At 36.8% G+C, this 19,749-nt stretch overlaps 2 protein-coding genes across 3 annotated transcripts; one reads left to right on the top strand and one right to left on the bottom strand.

The window, feature by feature from the left end:
* Window positions 1-2,087: 2,087 nt before the first annotated feature.
* LOC140800430 (KH domain-containing protein HEN4-like) lies at window positions 2,088-7,322 on the top strand. Its single transcript, XM_073155227.1, has 7 exons — window positions 2,088-2,721; window positions 3,470-3,898; window positions 4,010-4,261; window positions 4,943-5,314; window positions 6,157-6,230; window positions 6,304-6,415; window positions 7,052-7,322. Exons 1-7 carry the CDS (start codon window positions 2,161-2,163, stop codon window positions 7,193-7,195), a joined length of 1,944 nt encoding a protein of 647 aa, XP_073011328.1. The 5' UTR covers window positions 2,088-2,160; the 3' UTR covers window positions 7,196-7,322.
* Window positions 7,323-7,766: 444 nt separating this feature from the next.
* LOC140799963 (serine hydroxymethyltransferase 3, chloroplastic) lies at window positions 7,767-19,364 on the bottom strand. 2 transcript variants are annotated; one of them, XR_012111129.1, is made up of 13 exons: window positions 18,978-19,355; window positions 14,821-15,082; window positions 12,642-12,837; window positions 12,384-12,558; window positions 12,188-12,305; window positions 11,953-12,065; window positions 11,742-11,864; window positions 9,548-9,652; window positions 9,316-9,402; window positions 9,126-9,233; window positions 8,718-8,769; window positions 8,501-8,573; window positions 7,767-8,391 (listed from the first exon to the last, which is right to left on the bottom strand). XR_012111129.1 is itself a non-coding variant. In XM_073154556.1 (12 exons), the coding sequence occupies exons 2-12, from the start codon at window positions 15,041-15,043 to the stop codon at window positions 8,117-8,119; spliced, it is 1,596 nt and encodes a 531-aa protein (XP_073010657.1). In that variant the 5' UTR covers window positions 15,044-15,082; window positions 18,978-19,364; the 3' UTR covers window positions 7,767-8,116. The 2 variants fall into 2 exon arrangements, 1 of the variants encoding a protein (XP_073010657.1); XM_073154556.1 differs by lacking the exon at window positions 8,718-8,769 and having other exon boundaries at window positions 18,978-19,364.
* Between the last annotated feature and the right edge of the window lie 385 nt (window positions 19,365-19,749).

The following is a 19,749-nucleotide window of genomic DNA, read 5'->3' as shown; positions in this document are numbered from 1 at the left end:
ATATGATTAATATCCTCACTAGCCGGCTATGGACCTTCCACAATCTAGAGCTTGAAATTATCTAATTCCATAGTATTTTTACTTCTAGCCTTTGCTAAAAAAAAATTATCTCTACACATCCTTACTAACATTACTTTGGATATTATTTTTGAGGAGATATGGTGTAATATTTTTTGGCTGCGAAGTAATGGGCTGTTAGACTCCGACAAAGCCTAGGTTCAAGCTGTTGTGCTGTCTTACTCTGGTTAGTCTGGAAGTATGGACATTGTTATTTTCTCTAATGGAAGGAAAGATTTTTTTTTTAAAAAAAAGTGTCTCAAAAACCCTTTCTCTATCTAATGAATATCATGCTCAATTGTATGTCAATAAAATGAAACCTGGCTCTGCCACCATTACTGTTAGATAGGAACCTCCATCTAATAGGTGGGTCAAATTGAACTTTGATGGTTCATTTGTTAATCGAACAATGATCGATTGGGCTAGTTTTATTCTCTAACAGACTAATAATATCCCTCCTTTTGCAGCTTGCAGATGCATGTCTTATAAATAACAATCATAGTTGAAGCTATTGTAATGAAAGAGGTGATGCTTTGCATTATTCAACAGAGATACTCCAATGTGTGGCTCGAGTTAGATTCAATTCTTCTAGTCAACATTTTGAATGATGGTCATCACTTTGGTTTATCACCTCAACTATTGAAGGCATCAAAAACTTAATTATTAATCCTAACAATTATAAAGTTATTCATATTTTTCATCAAACTAATGTCTTTTTCAAGGAGCAGCGTGATGGAAAACATCCTCCATTGATCTCTTAATATTAGCTTTTTAAGGCAACGCCTTGCTCCTTAGCTGTTAATGTAGATTATGAAAATATCTTTCAAAAGATATAAAGCTCATCGTCCTCTATAGTGACTAAACATAAAGAAAATCAAGAAAATTATGGTTGAGTAGTGTTACAGCCTCATCGGTAAGTTCTTAGATTGTCCTCCATCGCTCTCTTACTTGAGTAAGGAGGCGGCTACGAGATGAAAATCGATGATTATCCTTCTTATAATCGATATAACCATATAATTTTTTTTACTTTTAAATTTTCATTTGAAGAAAATATTATTAATGTCCTCACTAGTGGACTATGGACCTTCCGAGATTTAGTGATTGATCTAATTCTATTGCATTTTCACTTCTAGCATTTGCTAGCAGAAATTATCTCTGCCCTAGTGTGAATACAACTTATAGAGGCAAGATCTCCTTACTAATATTACTTTGAATCTTATTTTTTAAGAGATATGGTCTAATAGTTTTTTACTGCGAGTAATGAGCTGTTAGACTCCAACAAGGTCTGGGTTCAAAACTGATGTGCTGTCTTACTTTGGCTAGTCTAGAAGTATGAAAATATTGTTACTTTCTCTAATAAAAGAGAAAATGTAAAAAAAGTTTGGCTCAAAAACTCTTTCTCTATGTAATAAATATAGTTATATGTTAAAAATAAATAAAATTCGACTCTGCCACCATTACTGTTAGATAGGAACCTCCAGCTAATAGGTGAGTCAAATTAAACTTTGATGGTTCATTTATTAATCAAACAGAGATTAGTGGGGCTAGTTTCATTTTTCCAATAGACTAATGATAGTCTTCTTTTTGCAGCTTGCAAATAACACACCTTACAAACAACAATCGTAGTTGAAGCTACTGTAAATAAGAAGGCGCTGCTTTGCACTAATTAACAAGAATACTCCAATGTGTGGCTCAAGTTAGACTCAATCCTCCTTGTCAACATTTTAAATAATAATCACCACTTTGATCTATCACCTCAATTATTGAAGGCATCAAAAGTTATCGATTCTAATAATTATAAAGTTATTCATACTTCTCGTCAAGCTAATCTCACTGCATGCAAAAATAAAAAGAAGTATTGGTTTAAGAGGGAGGTTTTTCTTTATAACTTTGTTTAAAATTTTGTCGTCGACTTTTGTAACCTAACATGTTATTTAATATATTTCAGTTCTTTCTTTTTAAATTTTTTTTAATTAAAATAAAATTTAAAATAAAAACTCAGTGAATGTGTGTGAATCGTAAATTATTGAAAGTGGAGGGTGCGAAATGTTACGGAGTGAAAGCAAACTGAACGAGTAGCGAAAGAGGGTTTTAGAGAGAGCCATGGTTGACGACGCCGCCGCCGCCGCCGGCGAACCCTCGCCCACCACCCCCTCCTCTGCCGGATCGAAAAGGCGGCACCCCTCCTCCTCTTTTCGTGCTCCGCAAAACCCTCCCTTAAAACCCTCCTCGGAGACCCTCTTCCGAGTCCTGTGCCCTTCCGAGCGCATCAACTCGATCTTCCCCATCATCCCCCACCTCACAGCCAAGATTCGCTTCGATGACCCCGTCCCCGGATCCGACGACCGCGTCGTCATCATTGCCGCCGAATTCCACACCAAGAAGGAGGCATCCTCCTCGTCTGAGGAGGCTTCACCGGCGCAAAGGGCGCTTCTTCGGGTTTTTGAGCGGATTCTTGGGGTCGAGGAGGAGGAGGCGAAGGAGAAGGAGGTAGAGGGGCCGGTGGTATGCCGTCTTCTTGCGCCGGGTAGTCAGGTCGGTTGCGTGCTCGGGAAAGGGGGGAAGATTGTGGAGAAGATTAGGCAGGAGAGCGGAGCACAGATTAGGGTTTTCGGGAAGGACCAGGTGCCCCCATGCGCTGCTCCGGGGGATGAGCTGATCCATGTGAGTTCTTGAATTTACCCTGTTGTACTCTGGTGTTAGTTCCTAACTGTGTGAGGTTCGACATGTGAATGTGACAAAGGATATGGAGTTAGTTTGACCTAGGAGGCATTTGGTTTATGAATAAGCTCCCATTTAATTGTGAAGATCAACCAAACGTTTCAACCTTGTTGAGGGGAATTTATTGCCAGTTGTAGTATGTAAAGTGCACTTTAGAAAGATAATAAATATTCTAAAGCAAAAGTTGTCAGTTTTTCACTTTCTCCTCTAGGCTGTGCCATGGTCTTCAGGATTTTCTAGAGGGGTTATTTCCGGGTATAAATGATTACCATGCTCACCAATTAGCGTTTGCAAATCCTCTATTGTCTAATCTTCCTTTGATGCCTAAACTTTGCATCAACTCTTAGTAGTTTGATTTTAGATCGGCAGATGATTGTAAAATCTGTTAATTCTTTAATTCTTTTAGAGCTTTCCCATCTTTGAGTTGTGCAATGCTACATTGCTGGGAGAAGGCTTTGTGCAACTTCTGCCCAGCATAATATTAGCAAGATGTTTGTCTGTTTGCCTTTTTGTTAATCGCTGGCAACACTATGTTTATTAGTTAGTCAATCTTGTTATCTATGTCTCTTGTAGTATTACTTGAAGTCTTCTTCTTTCGTTGCAACTACATTATGATAATGCCATTTTTTTCATAGTAGGTCAATTTTCTATATTTGGAGTTCCAGTAAGCTTATAGAAAACACTTTTCTAGATTAGCGGGAGCTTCTTTGCTGCAAGGAAGGCACTATTATCTGTTTCGAGTTGTCTTCAGGACAACCCTAGATTAGATGCAGTAAACTTTGCCATTACAAGGCCATTTGGGGCAACTGCCCGTGGAACTGGTTCTCCTGTACAAGTGGATCCTTACAGTCAAAGGATGTCAAGTATGCATATCTCAGATTATCATTTTAAGGGGCATCCATCAAACCTCGGAGTAGATACTGTTGCTTCTAGGCATAGGAAGTTTATTGAAGAGGAAGTTGTCTTCAGAATGTTGTGCTCGCATGATAGAGTAGGTAGCATCATCGGAAAAGGAGGTGTTATTGTTCGGGCTTTGCAAAATGAAACTGGTGCTTCCATCAAGGTTGTTGATATTGTCTCAGATTCAGATGAGAGAGTTATTGTGATTTCTGCACGTGAGGTGAGTGCTGGAGACCAACTTCTGTTAAAGAAGAGATGGGTACAACTTTATAGTCATTCATTTCTTTGGTAAGTCTCAATATTTAAATCATATAGGCGCTGATTAGTGCAGAACACTGAGTTGAAACATTCTCCGGCTCAAGATGCTGTCCTTCGTGTACACTCTAGACTTGCAGAGGCAGGAAATGATAAAGGTTCCGCTGTTTCTGCTAGGCTTCTTGTTCCTGCCCAGCAGATTGGTTGTCTCTTGGGTGTGGGTGGAACTATTATTGCAGAAATGAGAAAAGAAACTGGTGCTAGTATTCGGATTTTTGTGAAGGAACAAGTCCCAAAATGTGCTCAAGCAAATGATGAAGTTGTCCAGGTACATACACTTGTATCATCCCATAAATGTATGCTTTCTACTAATATTGTTCTTTTTATATTATACATGATTATTCACCTGTAGAGGTCCTCTGAATGGACATGCCTATTCCTACTATGATTTTCTATTTATAAAGTGATCATCCATGGATGCAAGTTCTTCTCTCCTATCTGGAATTTTAAGTACATGAATCCAAAATATAACTTTGATTGAATTCTTACTCATTAGCTCCTTCATTTGCATGAGGTTTTAGAGGTTCATTGCTTGGTAAATAGTCATTCTGCATAAGTGTGTAACCTAAGTTTTTTTTTATTTTTACCAAAGGTAATAAAGCCCTGTTTCATTGAGAAACTTAGTTATGTTGAATGTGTCCCTGAAAAAAAGGAGATTGTACACTTTTCTTCTTTTTAATTAGGCAATTGTTTTTCCAACATTCTTGAGAGTGTGCTACATTTGTCAAAGAGAAAATGATGGCAAGAATGACAGGTATGATACTAGACATAGTTCACTGTCATTGCATAGTCACTGAAACTGATTTTTGGAAATAATTGAGCTGTAATTGTGGAGTTATGACTGGAAGTGAACCTTAATCTTTGTTGGAAAATTGAAAATGCAATGACAGGAGTAAGCCTCCAAAGGACCTATGCTGGAAAAATGGTAACTATTGGTGGCTTGCTGCAGGTGAGCGGTACCTTTCAAGCTGTTCAGGATGCATTGCTTCAAATCACTAGCAGGATTCGAGAGACGATTTTTCCAGTGAGACCATATACAAGTGTAGGCATGACCCACTATTCACCTGGAGCGCCCGATTTCCCTCCCAATGTGCCTAGATCAAGACAAGAGCCAACAACTCCTGGACGATATCCTTCAATTGGGCTCTCTCTTGGTGCTGAGCCTTCCTTTGCTCTCTCTGATACCATAGATCGGCAGTCAGCTCTCTCACGTGGCGTGGATCATCTCCGGGTTGATCAACCCCCTTTTTCTTATGCTTGTCAAAATACAGGGCCTCGCCCTTCTATAGATCGCCCTTCACCAAGATCATGGGCTCCTGAGGTGAGACTTTGTGCCAGCACCCAACTTTGCTTTGTTGGCTTATTGTATTAGTTTGTGATTATTGCAAGGATGCTGTGCATAGTAAAACAGTCAGACCATCCTGTCTGGATAATTGGATGTGTCCTTTCCATTGTCAGAATTTGCATGGGCAGCTCCACCATGCGCAACTGGATAATTAGAACTTGTGTCCTTTTCTTTTTACTTTTTTCCAAGGTATATTTCTGTCATGACGAAAATGACAAGAATTTTGCAAATGAGATTATGAACAAATCATTTTTTCAGACTTGTGCATTATACCTGGTATCAGTAGCTGTTGTGGTATACTGTTATCAAATATTTCTGTTTAGGAGAAAGAACAGCAGCCCTGAATCTAGATTGGTTCTTATGCATTTGGATATTTTATTTTCTGGGTTACATTTTAAACCTTGTCATTATATAGTGCATTCTTGGTATTTAAACACTATAAGATTCTGGCACAAGTGCCTAAATAATATGATTTGTGTAGGATCTTATAATATCTTAGTACTTCACCTGTCTCTTGTTGTATTGTAGTTCACAATTTGGATCTTCTTTGTTATGATATTGATATCATTTTCTATTAAATATTTGATCTAGTAGTAAGGTGAAGAACATACTTTTGCTACACCTTGTCTCTTGTTGTATTGTAGTTCATGATTCCGTAATTCTTTTGTATTGCATTTAGATCTTACAGAACATGTGGTACATACAGTCCCAAAATGGATGACATGCCAAAAGCCCAAAACTATTTCTTTATACACATAATCTTGTAGTCCTCTCGTTACTCTGGACTTAGAGTCTTTAAATTGCTTTATTTTCTTTAGGTACCAGGCAGTGGAAATCAGAGAGGCCTTCCTGATGGGGGAGCTGGCTCAGATTTCAGAGGAGCAATAGGAAAGTATGTTCATTTTGTTACCCTGGAAATCCTATCATGCTCGTTTTGTCTCATATATGTTGATATTCATTTACAGTGGAAACCAGATAAATATGTCAGCAAGCATGACAACAGAAGTTATAATTCCTCAGCAGTATTTGGGATTTATTTATGGAGAAAACGGCAATGATCTTGATGAGATCAGAAAGGTATCTATTCCATGAAAATTTGATAGCCAATCTGATCGAATGTATTTCAAATCCTTTATCAAAAAGAATATTAGCTTTTTAAGCTTTGTTCAAACTTCCAATCCTTTATCGAAGAGAACATTGGCAATGAACTATGTTCTTATCCATCGAAAGAGGACTGCGGATAAAGAATCTCATACTTTTCTGGATATCACAGTTACTCTTTGATTTAGTATTTTCAGTTGTTTCTCATGTATGATGTATTAAACTTTCCATTAGGCTGTAAATTTATCTGCACAACTTCACAACACAACCTTATGTTAAAAGTTTCAAATAACTAGGTCATCAAGGGAACTAAGGAACATGATTAGTGGATAGCTCATTTCATTCTTTACTTGGAAAGAAAGATTTAAAGTAACAGCAATAGATTCAAAACATTGTAAAAACTCATTTATGCCTATCTAGCTAATCATATCTTCACTTAACAAAAAAATGCATGGTTTCTTAGAGCAAGGCTTAAGTGATTGGCTGTTCAGCTCAGTATCTGTTTTCAGAATGCAGAGTTTGTGATTATAATCTTTAACTTCAGTAAATTTTTAATGTCAACGGGAAGATTTATGTATCTCTAACTTGCCCTTCTTTTTCTTTTTTTTTCAGATGTCAGGTGCTATTGTCACAGTTCACGACCGAAAGCCTGGAGAAACAATAGGAACAATCACTATATATGGAACCCCAGATCAGACCAAAATGGCACAAAGCCTTCTCCATGCTTTTATCTTCTGTGGACTTTTTCCATCTTGATTCTTTCCTTTTGTTGGGTTCGCCTTCACCTTGAAGGATTGGGGGAGTGGAGGTTGTATAGGGTTCACAAGAATGAAGGTGTTAAAAGGATTGATTTTTGTGCTATAAAATTCTACTTCAGTTGCAATAGTTTTATTGTTACAATTGAAGCAATGTCAAGGACAAACATGTGAATGAAACTAATTGGATTCTTGCGAGTTATAATAGCTCTTTAAGATTCAAGATTATAATAGTAACTGGAAAGGGAGAATGTTCATAACAGACGAGGGTGAAAAGAAATTTGTCGAAGTTCTGATATGATGATAGGTCTATGCTACAACAAAAAGAACTTGAGGGTAGATGTTTAGTGCTGCAAGGCAAATAAAAGAAAAGCTTAACAGGTTAAGATGCATCCTTTTTAATATTAAATTTAGAGTATAATCTATTTTGGCAAATCAAGTTTGAAAGAAGTCTAGTTTGGTCAAAAACTCAATTATAGCTAGGCCACTGGTAGGACAACAATTATCTGAGGTAAAATTAAAGATGCATTGCATAATAAAGTGATACAATATAAGAGATAAAGAGAATAATAGATCCAACAAAGATAAATTGAGTATGTATCAAGCTGAAAGAAAAGGGTGATATTTTTGTAGCATTCTAAAGTTCCTGAGCCACAGCATATCAAGCATCTGACACCCGATTCTTTTGAACCTGGGTCTCAGAGGGGGCCCTCTTACAATAACTATCAAATGATTTGTTTTTTCTCCAGTAGCTTCATTGTCTAACTTGTTAATTAACACATAGATTGTAACCATAAAAGTTGGAATACAAATGCTTGGTTGTTGTATTCCATGCGCTGGATTTTGTGTGTCCAGGTCCACAAAAGGCTTCGTCTTTTATGGTTTTGATGATATGATCCCTCCATTTGGCTAGTTATTCCTTCTATACTCCAGGGATGGGAAATTGGTTTGTAAGAGCACGGACCTGCATCTCGAGTTCTGATATAGACTCTTTAAAGGAGAACTCTCGGGATTCTACAAAGGTCATGAAGTCCTTAAGCTTTGTTCCTTTGACACAAGCCTTAACTTTGAGAGCAATCTGTATGCCCTCGTGGATGAACTCTGCGACAAGTCTGAAATCTGTCTCCTTAAGTCCTCTGGTCGTCATTGCAGGCGTCCCTATTCGGATGCCTCCAGGGACTAGTGCACTTTTATCACCTTCAAAAACATTATTATTTTAAGGGCTAAGTAACAGAATATATTAATGAGGAAAGAAAAAAAGAAGAGAAGTATAATAGCATGGTTATATCACAATGTTAATATTTACCTGGCACTGAGTTTTTGTTGAGCGTGATTGAACTAATGTCCAAAATCTTCTCAACCCGAGCACCATCAATATCCTAAAAATAAGCAGTCAACAGACTAAATAAAAATCAATATAGGTCATCTATTATTAACCCTCCACATCCAAGAGTGAAGAAAACTTCAGATCTTGCTAGCAAAATAAGAAAAGAAATGCTAGATGTTTCTATTGGGCTCCCCACCTGAGAAAGCATGCATATGCTAGTCAACTCTCCACACTAATGTCGTCAAGGCCTAACAGAAGCATCCAGCATTTTAGTTCTTTCATAGAAAACATCCAGCATGTTATTTCTTTTTGCAGAATCTTTTATCTACCACATGAAGGTGGATCTTATATTCTGGGTACATCCGACAACGACGCATGAACAAATTTGGTAAGATTCTAGGAAAAAAGCACTGCAATTGGAGCACATGCACAAATTTGCCCGTTTTAAGCAAACAAGCATTTCTGGTTCATCAGGGAGAAAAAGGAAAAGGTATTTAGCATTTAAAAGATCATGTTACCATAATGAACTTCTGAGTATTGCTTAGAAGAACACAAAATTGCTTATGCAGGTAAAATCAAGCACATAAATTAATAATAATCTTACTAATGGTCTCAAGTCCACCAGAACAAGGTGGTTATCGGTTCCACCGGAAACTAGCTTGTAACCCAATTCTGTCATTCTGGATGCAAGGGCTTTGCAATTGGATATAACCTGTTATCACAAACAACCATTATACTTGGCTGTTAAAGAATATTGTCACCAACTGAACAAGCAACAAAATGATGTGATTTACCTGGCTCTGATAAGCCCTGAATTCAGCTGATTGAGCATGTCCCAGACATACAGCAAGCGCAGCAATTGTATGGTTGTGAGGACCACCCTGAATGACATTGATTACTTTTAGCTAGTCATGATGCTTTTGTATCATAGATGTAGACTCTAATCAAATAAGTACTCAAGGATTTACTTGGATATCGGACTAGAGTACAGAACAGACTAGATTAGATATACCAACGAAGTACTACCTGCAAACCTGGGAATACGGCATTATTTATCGCTGTCTCTAAGTCAACACCAAGAACTGCATCATTTCTGTAAAATATCATGCCACCACGAGGACCTCGCAAGGACTGTATTGTGAAAAATATAAAATCACATTAGAAAGCAAAAGATCATGCATAAAGATTCTGGAAGGATGATAGAGTACTAGAAATGTGGCATTGAAATAAGAAGAAAAATCCCATTGGAAATGAACTATTTTCTATTACATGTATCTGCAACATCCAATAGTATCAAAGAATGTACACTTTCTAATGTTATATCCTAATCCTTATCAACAAGCATGGTAGCTCAAAACAAAATTTAAATGTGAAAATTCAGATAGGAGTAGAACTGAACATGCAGGCATTACATGATGCATCATGTGTTGTGCACATTCTTTTTCACATGAAAATAGGGTGATAAATATAGCATTTGACCTGCACAAAAGATGATTTTTTTCTCTTTTATCTTCCAGGACACTGCCATTCTTTCAAATGAGTATAACTTGACAATAGGGGGACAAATCTAACCCAGAAAGAACTGTGAATTTTCTCCATAACCAAATATCTCTTGATAAGGCATAAAAATTATCAAGGTACCACATTCAAATGCCATTGAAGAACACCATCCCTAAAATATACACAGCAAGTCATTAAGTTGCAAAGAATCTATCAATATCAGATTTAAACCCGCTTTTGAGGGACCAGGCAAGTGTGACCTTCCCAACTGATAGAAAACCTCACAGGTTGCTTTTTTTCATTGGTTCAAGAATTACATCACAATTTATGGGGCCAAGATAAGCACCACACCAAATTAAGTTTTATGTCCATCTAAGATGACTTATTTTGTGGGTCAAAACGAAAAGGAAAAAGAAAATATTAAAAAAGAAGAAGCTGCCAATCAGATTTCATAGAAATGGTTGATCTGAGTAAGATGTGCAAGAAATCAATTCTGAGCACTTATATGGAAGGACCCTAAACAAAATTAATTGGTGACAATTTCCAAGTGTTCTATGAATTGCATCAATAGATCAAGCAGAAAAATAGAAAATCATGATCAGATAGTATCATGAAACTATGGAGGATAATTTCACAGAAGAACTACATCAAAACTAAATCATAAGAAAAAGGGTTACAAATATTGAATAGTATGGATTCAATTGCTTGGCAAACACCACTACCCGAAGACAAGAAGGACCAATAGAACTTTCTGAATAATCTTATGCCATGCATCTGCCAACCATACCATGCCTTGGCACCTTAGTTATTCAGTTCATTGTTTTGAACAAGGAATCTAAAAAAGAAAACTACAAAAAGAATTAAGTTGACGCTAATATCTTATAATTGAGAAGTCGACAACATTACTAGCAACTCCCAGAAGAACACAGATGATACGCAAGTACAAGATGATAATTGGAAGGAAATGATTGGTATCTGGTTTCCAATATCTTTTGTAGACTGCAAACCAAATCATGCCGAGTATTTGAACCTAGGAGATAAAGGTTTTGGGGGAGTTATAAGAGGAAAATATTGAAGTACGCAACAACTACTATAATGAAAGTCAACTTCTGGGAGATTTGGAACAGTGGATAATTTAGGTAGGCCTAGACCTATGTTTCTTCAATAGGAAAAGAAAATGCTACCATACATTATGCTTCAAGTGTTGCAACCTCGTTTTCCTGTGAAAATCTAGTATCACACTATAAGAATCTGTTCAACTGATTTGCCACTCTAGGGAAAGGATAATATACAATTTAAAGTACGTAAATTGGGAATTTATGGGGAAATTATTATGCCCTTTTCTTTGGAGGTTATGTTTTAGCATGTTTAAAGGTAAGAATCTGAAAGAATGGAAAAGGAAAAAGAGAAACCTCCATGTTATAAGGTGCTGAAAACCATCACTTTAAACTTTCCCTCCAATAAACTATACTAAAGTGTACAAAGGGCTAGTCATTCAGATGAAAATTTAGGTAGGTTTATGTGAAGAGCGAACTTGGTGCCAAGTATTAAGTAGGTATTAACTGTCTAAGAAGAAATATTTAACTGGGTAGGTCGACGACATTGTTGCTATCTCCACAGTCGCCCATTTCCACTTGAATAAAGATTAGAATTTAATATGATTCCAAACAACATAAGTTCCTCGATTATGTATATGAGCTGCAGCTAATTTCATTCATACCTTATGTGTCGTTGTCGTAACCACATCACAATATTCAAAGGGATCAGCAACTACTTTAGCAGCAACAAGTCCACTGATATGAGCCATATCCATCATGAGGAATGCACCTACAGCATCTGCTATCTAAATCAAGATATATCTTCATTAATCATTAGCAACATAATCGGACAGATATCAATAATATAAAGTCAAATGGCAGATAAGAGATTACCTTCCTCATACGAGGATAATCAAAATCTCTGGGATATGCACTCGCTCCAGCAATAATAAGCTTTGGACGAAAAAGAATAGCTGTTTTCTCAAGCATATCATAATCAACATAGCCTGCTCATGAAGAAAAGGAGATTCAATATAAGCAGATATTCAGTAGACGTGCAGGCATGCATAAAAAGTGATTTGTTCAAAATAGCAATTCAACTTTCCTAGCAGATTTCAGAAAGTATCACCTGTAGATTCATCAAGACGATATGGCATAGACTCAAAAAAGATCGAGGTGCCTGATACTCGTCTTTTGGGAGTCATAAACCCATGAGAAAGGTGCCCTCCATGGGGTAGATCAAGACCCTGTGATTATATACAAATTCTATCCTGTGAGGAAGGACTTCTAAGAAAAGACAGCATGAAATGATAACAGAATGTCACCATTATTCTGTCATGAGGTCTAAGCAAAGCTGTGTAAACTTCAAAATTAGCAGGAGAACCAGACAGTGGCTGCACGTTTACACCCCATTTACTCTCATCAAGGTGAAATGCTTGCAGAGCTCTTTTCTGACAAAGGTTCTCAACCTGATCAATATACTCATTGCCTCCATAGTACCTGCGTCAGATACATACATAACAGTGATCAATTTTGTTATGAAGATTTAACCAGATACTTCAAATTAAGCTGCAATTTTTTACCTTTTACCAGGTAATCCTTCAGAATATTTGTTTGTGAGGCAAGAGCCAGATGCTTCCATAACTGCTCGTGAGGTAAAGTTTTCAGAAGCAATGAGCTCTAAACAATTGAATTGACGTTGCTTTTCCTTCTCAATTAGTGCATGCACTTCAGGATCCGCATCCCTCAAGGAATAGTCTGTGGAACTGTGCAAAATTCCTGAAACATGTCATACACAATTCTATTCAGTATTTCATAAAAAGAAAGAGAGTCCTCCAATCAAATAAAAATAACTAAAATCAGGCTATAATAAAATTGACAAAAACACTCATCTTATTCCATTATGAAAATATGGTTTAATGACTTCCCTGCTCGTGGATATCAATTCAAGTATTCCTTAGGTTGTTCTATACTCTGGAGAACCACAACTTACATTCATATATGATCTTATGAGACAGGGTCTCCTCAATTAAAATATATTAGTAAGGAAATGGACCAAAACTGTAAGAATAAAAGTTCAATTTTTTTTTCTTTCTTAATAAAGACCTATTCATTAAATCTAAGAAACTGAGCGGCCTTTTTGAAAATCTGCTAATAAAATCCGAAACCCACTCAATTCTTCACGTTTTGGCAACCCTAAGGCTGCCTATCAAGGTATCGGACGCTGCCTTGACTTCTCATACTCCTCTATGTCGTCCAATCTCAGCACAACATCACCAAGCTCAAGTAATTCTTCTTCTTCTCCTCCTCTATTATTCAATTTCATTTGGAACTGCTCTCTGTCTCTCTATCTCTCTCTCTTCATACTTTAATTAGGAGTGGACATGACTGATTAAGAGGCATGGTTAATGACTTTTGGTCATCTTCTATAAATCTATTGTTGAGGTAGGTACCTCTAATATCTCGTTCATTTCATAGTTTTATTTGATTTTTAAATCATGGATATAATGTGAGAGATTGCATACCTTCTATTATAACTACAAGCTATTTTTAAACTTTTGAGAAGAATATGATTGGCACTATATGTTCATTGCATTATTTACAGTGTTTAATATGTAAAGTCTAGATTAAAGAAAAATTGTTGTGTTAGATTGTTTTATGTGTGATTCTAGGAATAAGCAAAATACTATACATTTTGTATGATGTACTCTTATCTAAATCTAGAAATGTGTGAAATTGATAAGCCTTGATATAGCTATGTAGAGTTTGGACATGATGAAATGTGAGTTCTTCAGAGCCTTATAATTGCCCATCAGGTGGCATTTAGTCATTACTATATCGGATATCAGACCTAGGCCATCGGGGTTATAGTTTGATCATTAATAGACATGGAACCGAGGTCATCGAGGTTATAGTTTGATCATTAACGGACATCGGACCCATGTCACTGAAGTTATAGGGACTGTGATGTTTATGCTTGAATGCCTTTTAACTACTTGTGAGGGCGGTTATTTATTAAATTATCTTCTTCTATGGATAATACTGAGGATAATAAGTCTTTTATATTTTAACTATAACCGAAAACATTAGGGATTAATTATGTCTTAAAATCTGATATACTACCTACATAATATTCATCTTATAATTACAAAATTGCAGGTGGTGTGTTATTTTGAGTTAGTACCATAAAATCTTTTGCTCGGTCTATACATGATGTGGTTGTTACCTACTGAGCTGTGTGATTCATTAAATTCATCTTTAAATGTAGATTTCAGGAACTGAGGATATGAGATGGTTGAGTGGTTGAAGAGACTGAATTTTTTTTGAATAATTTGACTTGGGGCATGAACGATGTTGAAAATGAACATTTTAAATTCTTAAAAAACATTTCAATTGGATCGAATAAGTTAGATTTTTATTGATTGTTCTACATAAGTGGAAATTTTAGGTAGTTGGAAATGTTGACTTGATTATTTATTAAATTTTGCTACAGGTTCTTATGAAATCATTTTGGTATTCCCTCATTATATTTCATGCATTAGGAATGTTACAAGTTATACACTACAATCTGACTGGTGGATATAGGCCTTACACATGCACTGTGCGCGGCTGTTGTCTTGAACCCTTGCTCTCAAAGATTGGGGTGTGACAGAAATAGCACAATAATTGCATGGCCCACTAAATAAGTTTAGCAAAGTAATGGAAGATAATACTTTATTATTGAGACTGGTCACAATATACAAGTTGGAAGTTGAAACATACCTACTGAATCCAAGTCAGGGACTGAAACAGAAGGTGGTCTTCCAGTGGTCAAGCTTCCCCTGACACTAAGCGCATCGCATGATCGGCCATGATTGACATAATTAAGTGTAGAATGATGCAGAGATTTGTTTGCTGCAAGGACATTATAACGTAAGCCAGAATACTTGGTCCAACAAGCAGTCTGTTGAATAGAACCCATCACAGCTGCACTGTAAGCAGGCATCTTCTTTTCTTTCAGCAGCACTGTGTCTCTTCTCCTTCACTGGAAAGAGAAAAGGAAAAAAGGAAAAATTTTGGAAAAACTTATGAGCTACTTCTTGTGGTTATACAAACTACAAATATCATCCTCTTTAAATTGAAAGCTTGTTCTTTTTTTTATTTTTTCTCTCTTTTCATCATTCACTCTTACCAGCAGAACATATCAACAATTCATACGACAAAAATATTTCTATATTTCTTTTGCAGTTAACTCCTATATATGAAATCCTCTTCTTTCTTTGAAAAGGAGGCAACTTGTTTAAAATCCTTCTTAGTCCTTTGCAAAAGAGTTGGCTTTAATAACTAGAAAGAAAAAAGAATCTAATGCGGGCATCACTGACATATTACACAGGCGCATATATCAGTGCAGTTCCTCCTTCAGAAAATTAGTCTTAAGTCAAGTATTTTTATTATACATTTATTATTTATGATGTTTAGGGTTATATTTGCTTTTTTGCAATTGTTTAGGGTGTTATTTGCTTATTGTCATTTGTAAGGTCTATAAATAGGCCAACTGTTTACTCAATCGGGGTTAATGAAGAAATGAAATTTTTTTTGAGATCTCTAATGTGAGTTTTGGGTATGAAACCCTAATTGAGAATGGAGGTGTGAAACCTCATTCTTTTTCTCTTTCTTTTACCATCATCATTCCTAGAATCCTAACGATCCATTTGTTTCACCTCATTTTGGTATTAGAGCAATGATTTTTTAGGATTCAAATTTTTTCCAAACCATATTTTCTGTCTCCATCGCCCATTAATTTTTCCGTGCTACCCATCTTTCCCAACCTTTATCACCAATTCCACCGTATATAGATGGCCCGCCTTCCAAGTTCTATGTCACTCTACACTTGTCCTTCATTCGACACTTGTATCATGAATGTCAAATCATTATCGCATGAGAAGATCGTCGTTCTAAAGAACGAGAAAAATCGGTCATCATTCCGAAATTGCGCAGCAAGATCCAACTAAACATGGAGTGTTCGTGCATCATCCAATAGTCTATCATCACCTAAATCAAGTAATCAACCTTTTTCCTTGCTAGGTGAGCAATAAAAAAAATCATCAAATCTTCAATATTTAGAAATTTTTGAAATTTCCATTTTTGGCTCTTAATTTAGGTTAGAATCCCAACAAATTCCTTCTTTCCCTAAGCTTCTTACCAAAATTTCTTTTTCTTCTCAACATCCCAACAAATCCCACCTTTCCTAAACCTCTACCAAACTGCCTTTTTTTTTTCTTTTCTTCTCCCTCCAATATTCCCAATTCGCGAAATTTTCATTTTTGGCTCTTAATTTTTGTTAGAATTCCAACAAATTCCTTCTTTCCCTAAACTTCCTACCAAATTTCTTTTTTCTTCTCAACATCCCAACAAATCCCACCTTTCCTAAACCTCTACCAAACTGCCCTTTTTTTTCTTCTCCCTCCAATATTCCCAATTTTCAAAATTTTCCCTTCCTAAATTGAAACCAACCCATTGAAATCAGCTCCAAGCCCAAACCCATTAGCCACCCAACCCAAACTCACTCACACCTATTAACCCAAATACTTCCAACCTAACCTAACCCCATTAAACCCAAAACCCATTAATCCAAAAGCCAAAAACCTATTAATCTAACCCCTCAACCCGTTAGTCATCATCATCTCAACCCGTTAGCCATCTTCATCCCCAACCTCCTCTCATCTCACACCGAACCCTAGCCCAGTTCCCCAATTCCTTCCTTCACTAGACTCCTCATAGTCAGCAACTTCTCCACTGACGTTGTCGCCGCCAGTAGTGCTCTCCACTGATGCCGTCATCGCCAGTGTCACTCTCCACCGACGCCAACATCGCCAACCCCGCTCTCCGCCATCGCCAACGCCATCTTCTCTGAGCTCCGCCACCTACGGTCACCTACTTGCAGCCGCCAACCCATATCCTTCACTGTCGCATACCCATCGACTTCTTCTCTCATCCCCATGATCGGTGTCATTTCTGAAACTAAGGACAAGCCTTAACATCATAAAGATTTGGGTGTAAAAACCTAACTTGGGGGTGAAGGTGTGAAACCTATCCCTAAGCATGATGATACTTGGTTTGACTGAGAACGGTAAGAGCCCGATCGACTAGAGAAGTATGAGAAAAGTCTCAGTCCACTGCTCGAAGTCACTAAAGATAAGTTTTATCATTAGAAAAACTTGAGTGTGAAACCTTGCTTGAGGGTGGAGGTGTGAAACCTATCCCTGAATCTAATGATATTTGGCTTAATCGAAGTAACTTGGAGTGCTAAGAAACTGTGAGACTGGAGCAACCTGAAGGCTGCAAGGGACATACTCGACAAAGTCGAGTTCTCTCCCACTCAGAGAGTATAATGCAAACATCACTGACATATTACGCAGGCGCATGTATCAGTGTAGTTCCTCCTTCAGGAAATTAGTCTTAAGTCAAGTATTTTTATTATACATTTGCTATTTATGGTGTTTAGGGTTATATTTACTTTTTCGCAATTGTTTAGGGTATTATTTGCTTATTGTCATTTATAAGATCTATAAATAGGCCAACTGTTTACTCAATCGGGGTTAATGAAGAAATGAAAATTTTTTTGAGATCTCCAATGTGAGTTTTAGATGTAAAACCCTAATTGAGAATGGAGGTGTGAAACTCCATTATTTTTCTCTTTTTTTCACCGTCATCGTTCCTAGAATCCTAACGATCCATTTGTTTCACATTAGAATCAATCTTTAATAAAAGAAATTCCCCTCTGCTTCAAGCTAATTATATTTTAGCAATGTTTTAAAAAGCAATCGCGGGTTGCGGTTTCCAGACAATCACCCCCACTGCATATAGTGTCTAGGCAGAAGGTGGGCCTTAAGGCAATTTAGCATTTTTAATATATCAAAAATGAAAATTAATTATATATGATAACAATATATACTAATATAGTATACTTAAAACATTTAATAGTGCACTACACCAAAATATTAAATAACATGATCACAATTCACACTTATAATAACAAATTCACAACCATAATAAATAACATGATCAAAATTATCAAATTCTCAGCAAATTCACAACCATAACAACATAAACATTATTTGAGAGGACTTAGTAGTCATGTGTGTATATGAAAAGAAGGCAACTTGTTCAAAATCCTCTTATTCCTTTGCAAAAGAGTCGACTTTAATAACTTGAAAGAAAAAATTTCCTCCCTGCTTCAAGCAGGATAAATTTTAGCAGGTTGCGGGTTGCAAGCGATCACCCCATAGCATAGCGCCTAGACAGAAGGCAAGCACTAAGATGATCTAGTATTTTTAATATATAAAAAATTAAAAATAATTATATATAATATATAATATATACTAATGAAGTATAAATAAAAAATTTAAAAGTGTACTGCACCAAAATACTAAATTACATGATCACAATTAGGGGTGTAAACGAGCCGAGCTTGAGCGAGCTGGCCCAACTCGGCTCGGCTCGACAGATAGAAAAGCTCAGCTAGCTCAATTTGAGCTGAAACGGCTTAGCTCGGCTCGGCTCAGCTCCAGCTCGATGAGGCTCAAGCTCAGCTCATCAGCTCATTAGACTGCAAATGAGAGAGTTGAACAGCAAAAAAAAAATGGCAGAGGACATGATAAAACTCACTTGTCTTAAGAAGTTATCTAGGTAACTAAGAAACAGTGCAAATATTTGCTAATATGTTCAAATGATGCTACATTATAGTCTTATAGACAAAATGACAGCACATCGAAGTAGTTCAGGCTTGAAAATTCACATCGAAGTAGTTCAGGCTTGAAAATTCACATCGAAGTGCTAGATCAATAGGAAGAATCAACTTAACACTTGCTATAAATTCAGATCTGAACTTTTCTCCTTACTCTAAAGTCTAAACTGATACAAGAAATCTTTATGGATACCTGGATGTGCCTAGGTGAACAGAAATCAGTGAGCAAAAATTAGAGTAAATAGTGGAGCTTGGAGCTTAGAGCTTGGAGCTTAGAGCTTGGAGCTTGGAGATGGAAGCTTGGAGCTTAGAGCTTAGAGCTTGGAGATGGGAGCTTGGAGCTTGGAGATGGGAGCTTGGAGTTTGGAGCTGGGAGATGGCCGATCGGAGCTTGGAGACCGCCAAATACCGTTTCGGTGGCGATGGCCGACGGTCGCTTGGAGATGAGATGGGTTTCGGTGGAGATGAGCTCGATAGTGAAGGTGGAGATGGAATTTGGTGGTGAAGAAGATGGGTTTCAGCTGAGAGAGTTTGGGGAGGGATATTAGTGAGGTTTAGGGTTTTTACTTATATACACTTCATTCTAAACCTGTTATATATCTATTATATATATAATATAATATATGAGCCTAATCGTGCCGAGCTTTAGCGAGCCAATGGCTCAATTCGGCTCGGCTCGGCTCGGCTCAATAATATATTTGAGTTTAAAATATCAGCTCGACTCAACTCATTTAAAGCTCTAGCCGAGCCTCACGATCCCATAAGCTTTTTTGATAGCTCTAATCATAATTTATAACTATAATAACAAGTTTACAATCATAACAAATAATATGATCAAAATTATCGAGTTCACAACAAACTAACAACCATAACGACATAAACACTAAATGAGAGGATTTAGCAGTCATATTTGTATATAAAATTATGCAAAAACCGTAAAACACAGACATAATCAACATTTCAAA

The sequence above is a fragment of the Typha latifolia genome, chromosome 13, assembly GCF_019914945.1.
Source record: "Typha latifolia isolate L0001 chromosome 13, TyphaL0001v2, whole genome shotgun sequence".
Classification (NCBI taxonomy): Eukaryota; Viridiplantae; Streptophyta; class Magnoliopsida; order Poales; family Typhaceae; genus Typha; species Typha latifolia.
Note: the sequence above shows the minus strand (reverse complement) of the source record. Positions and strands in the feature narration are given on the sequence as shown.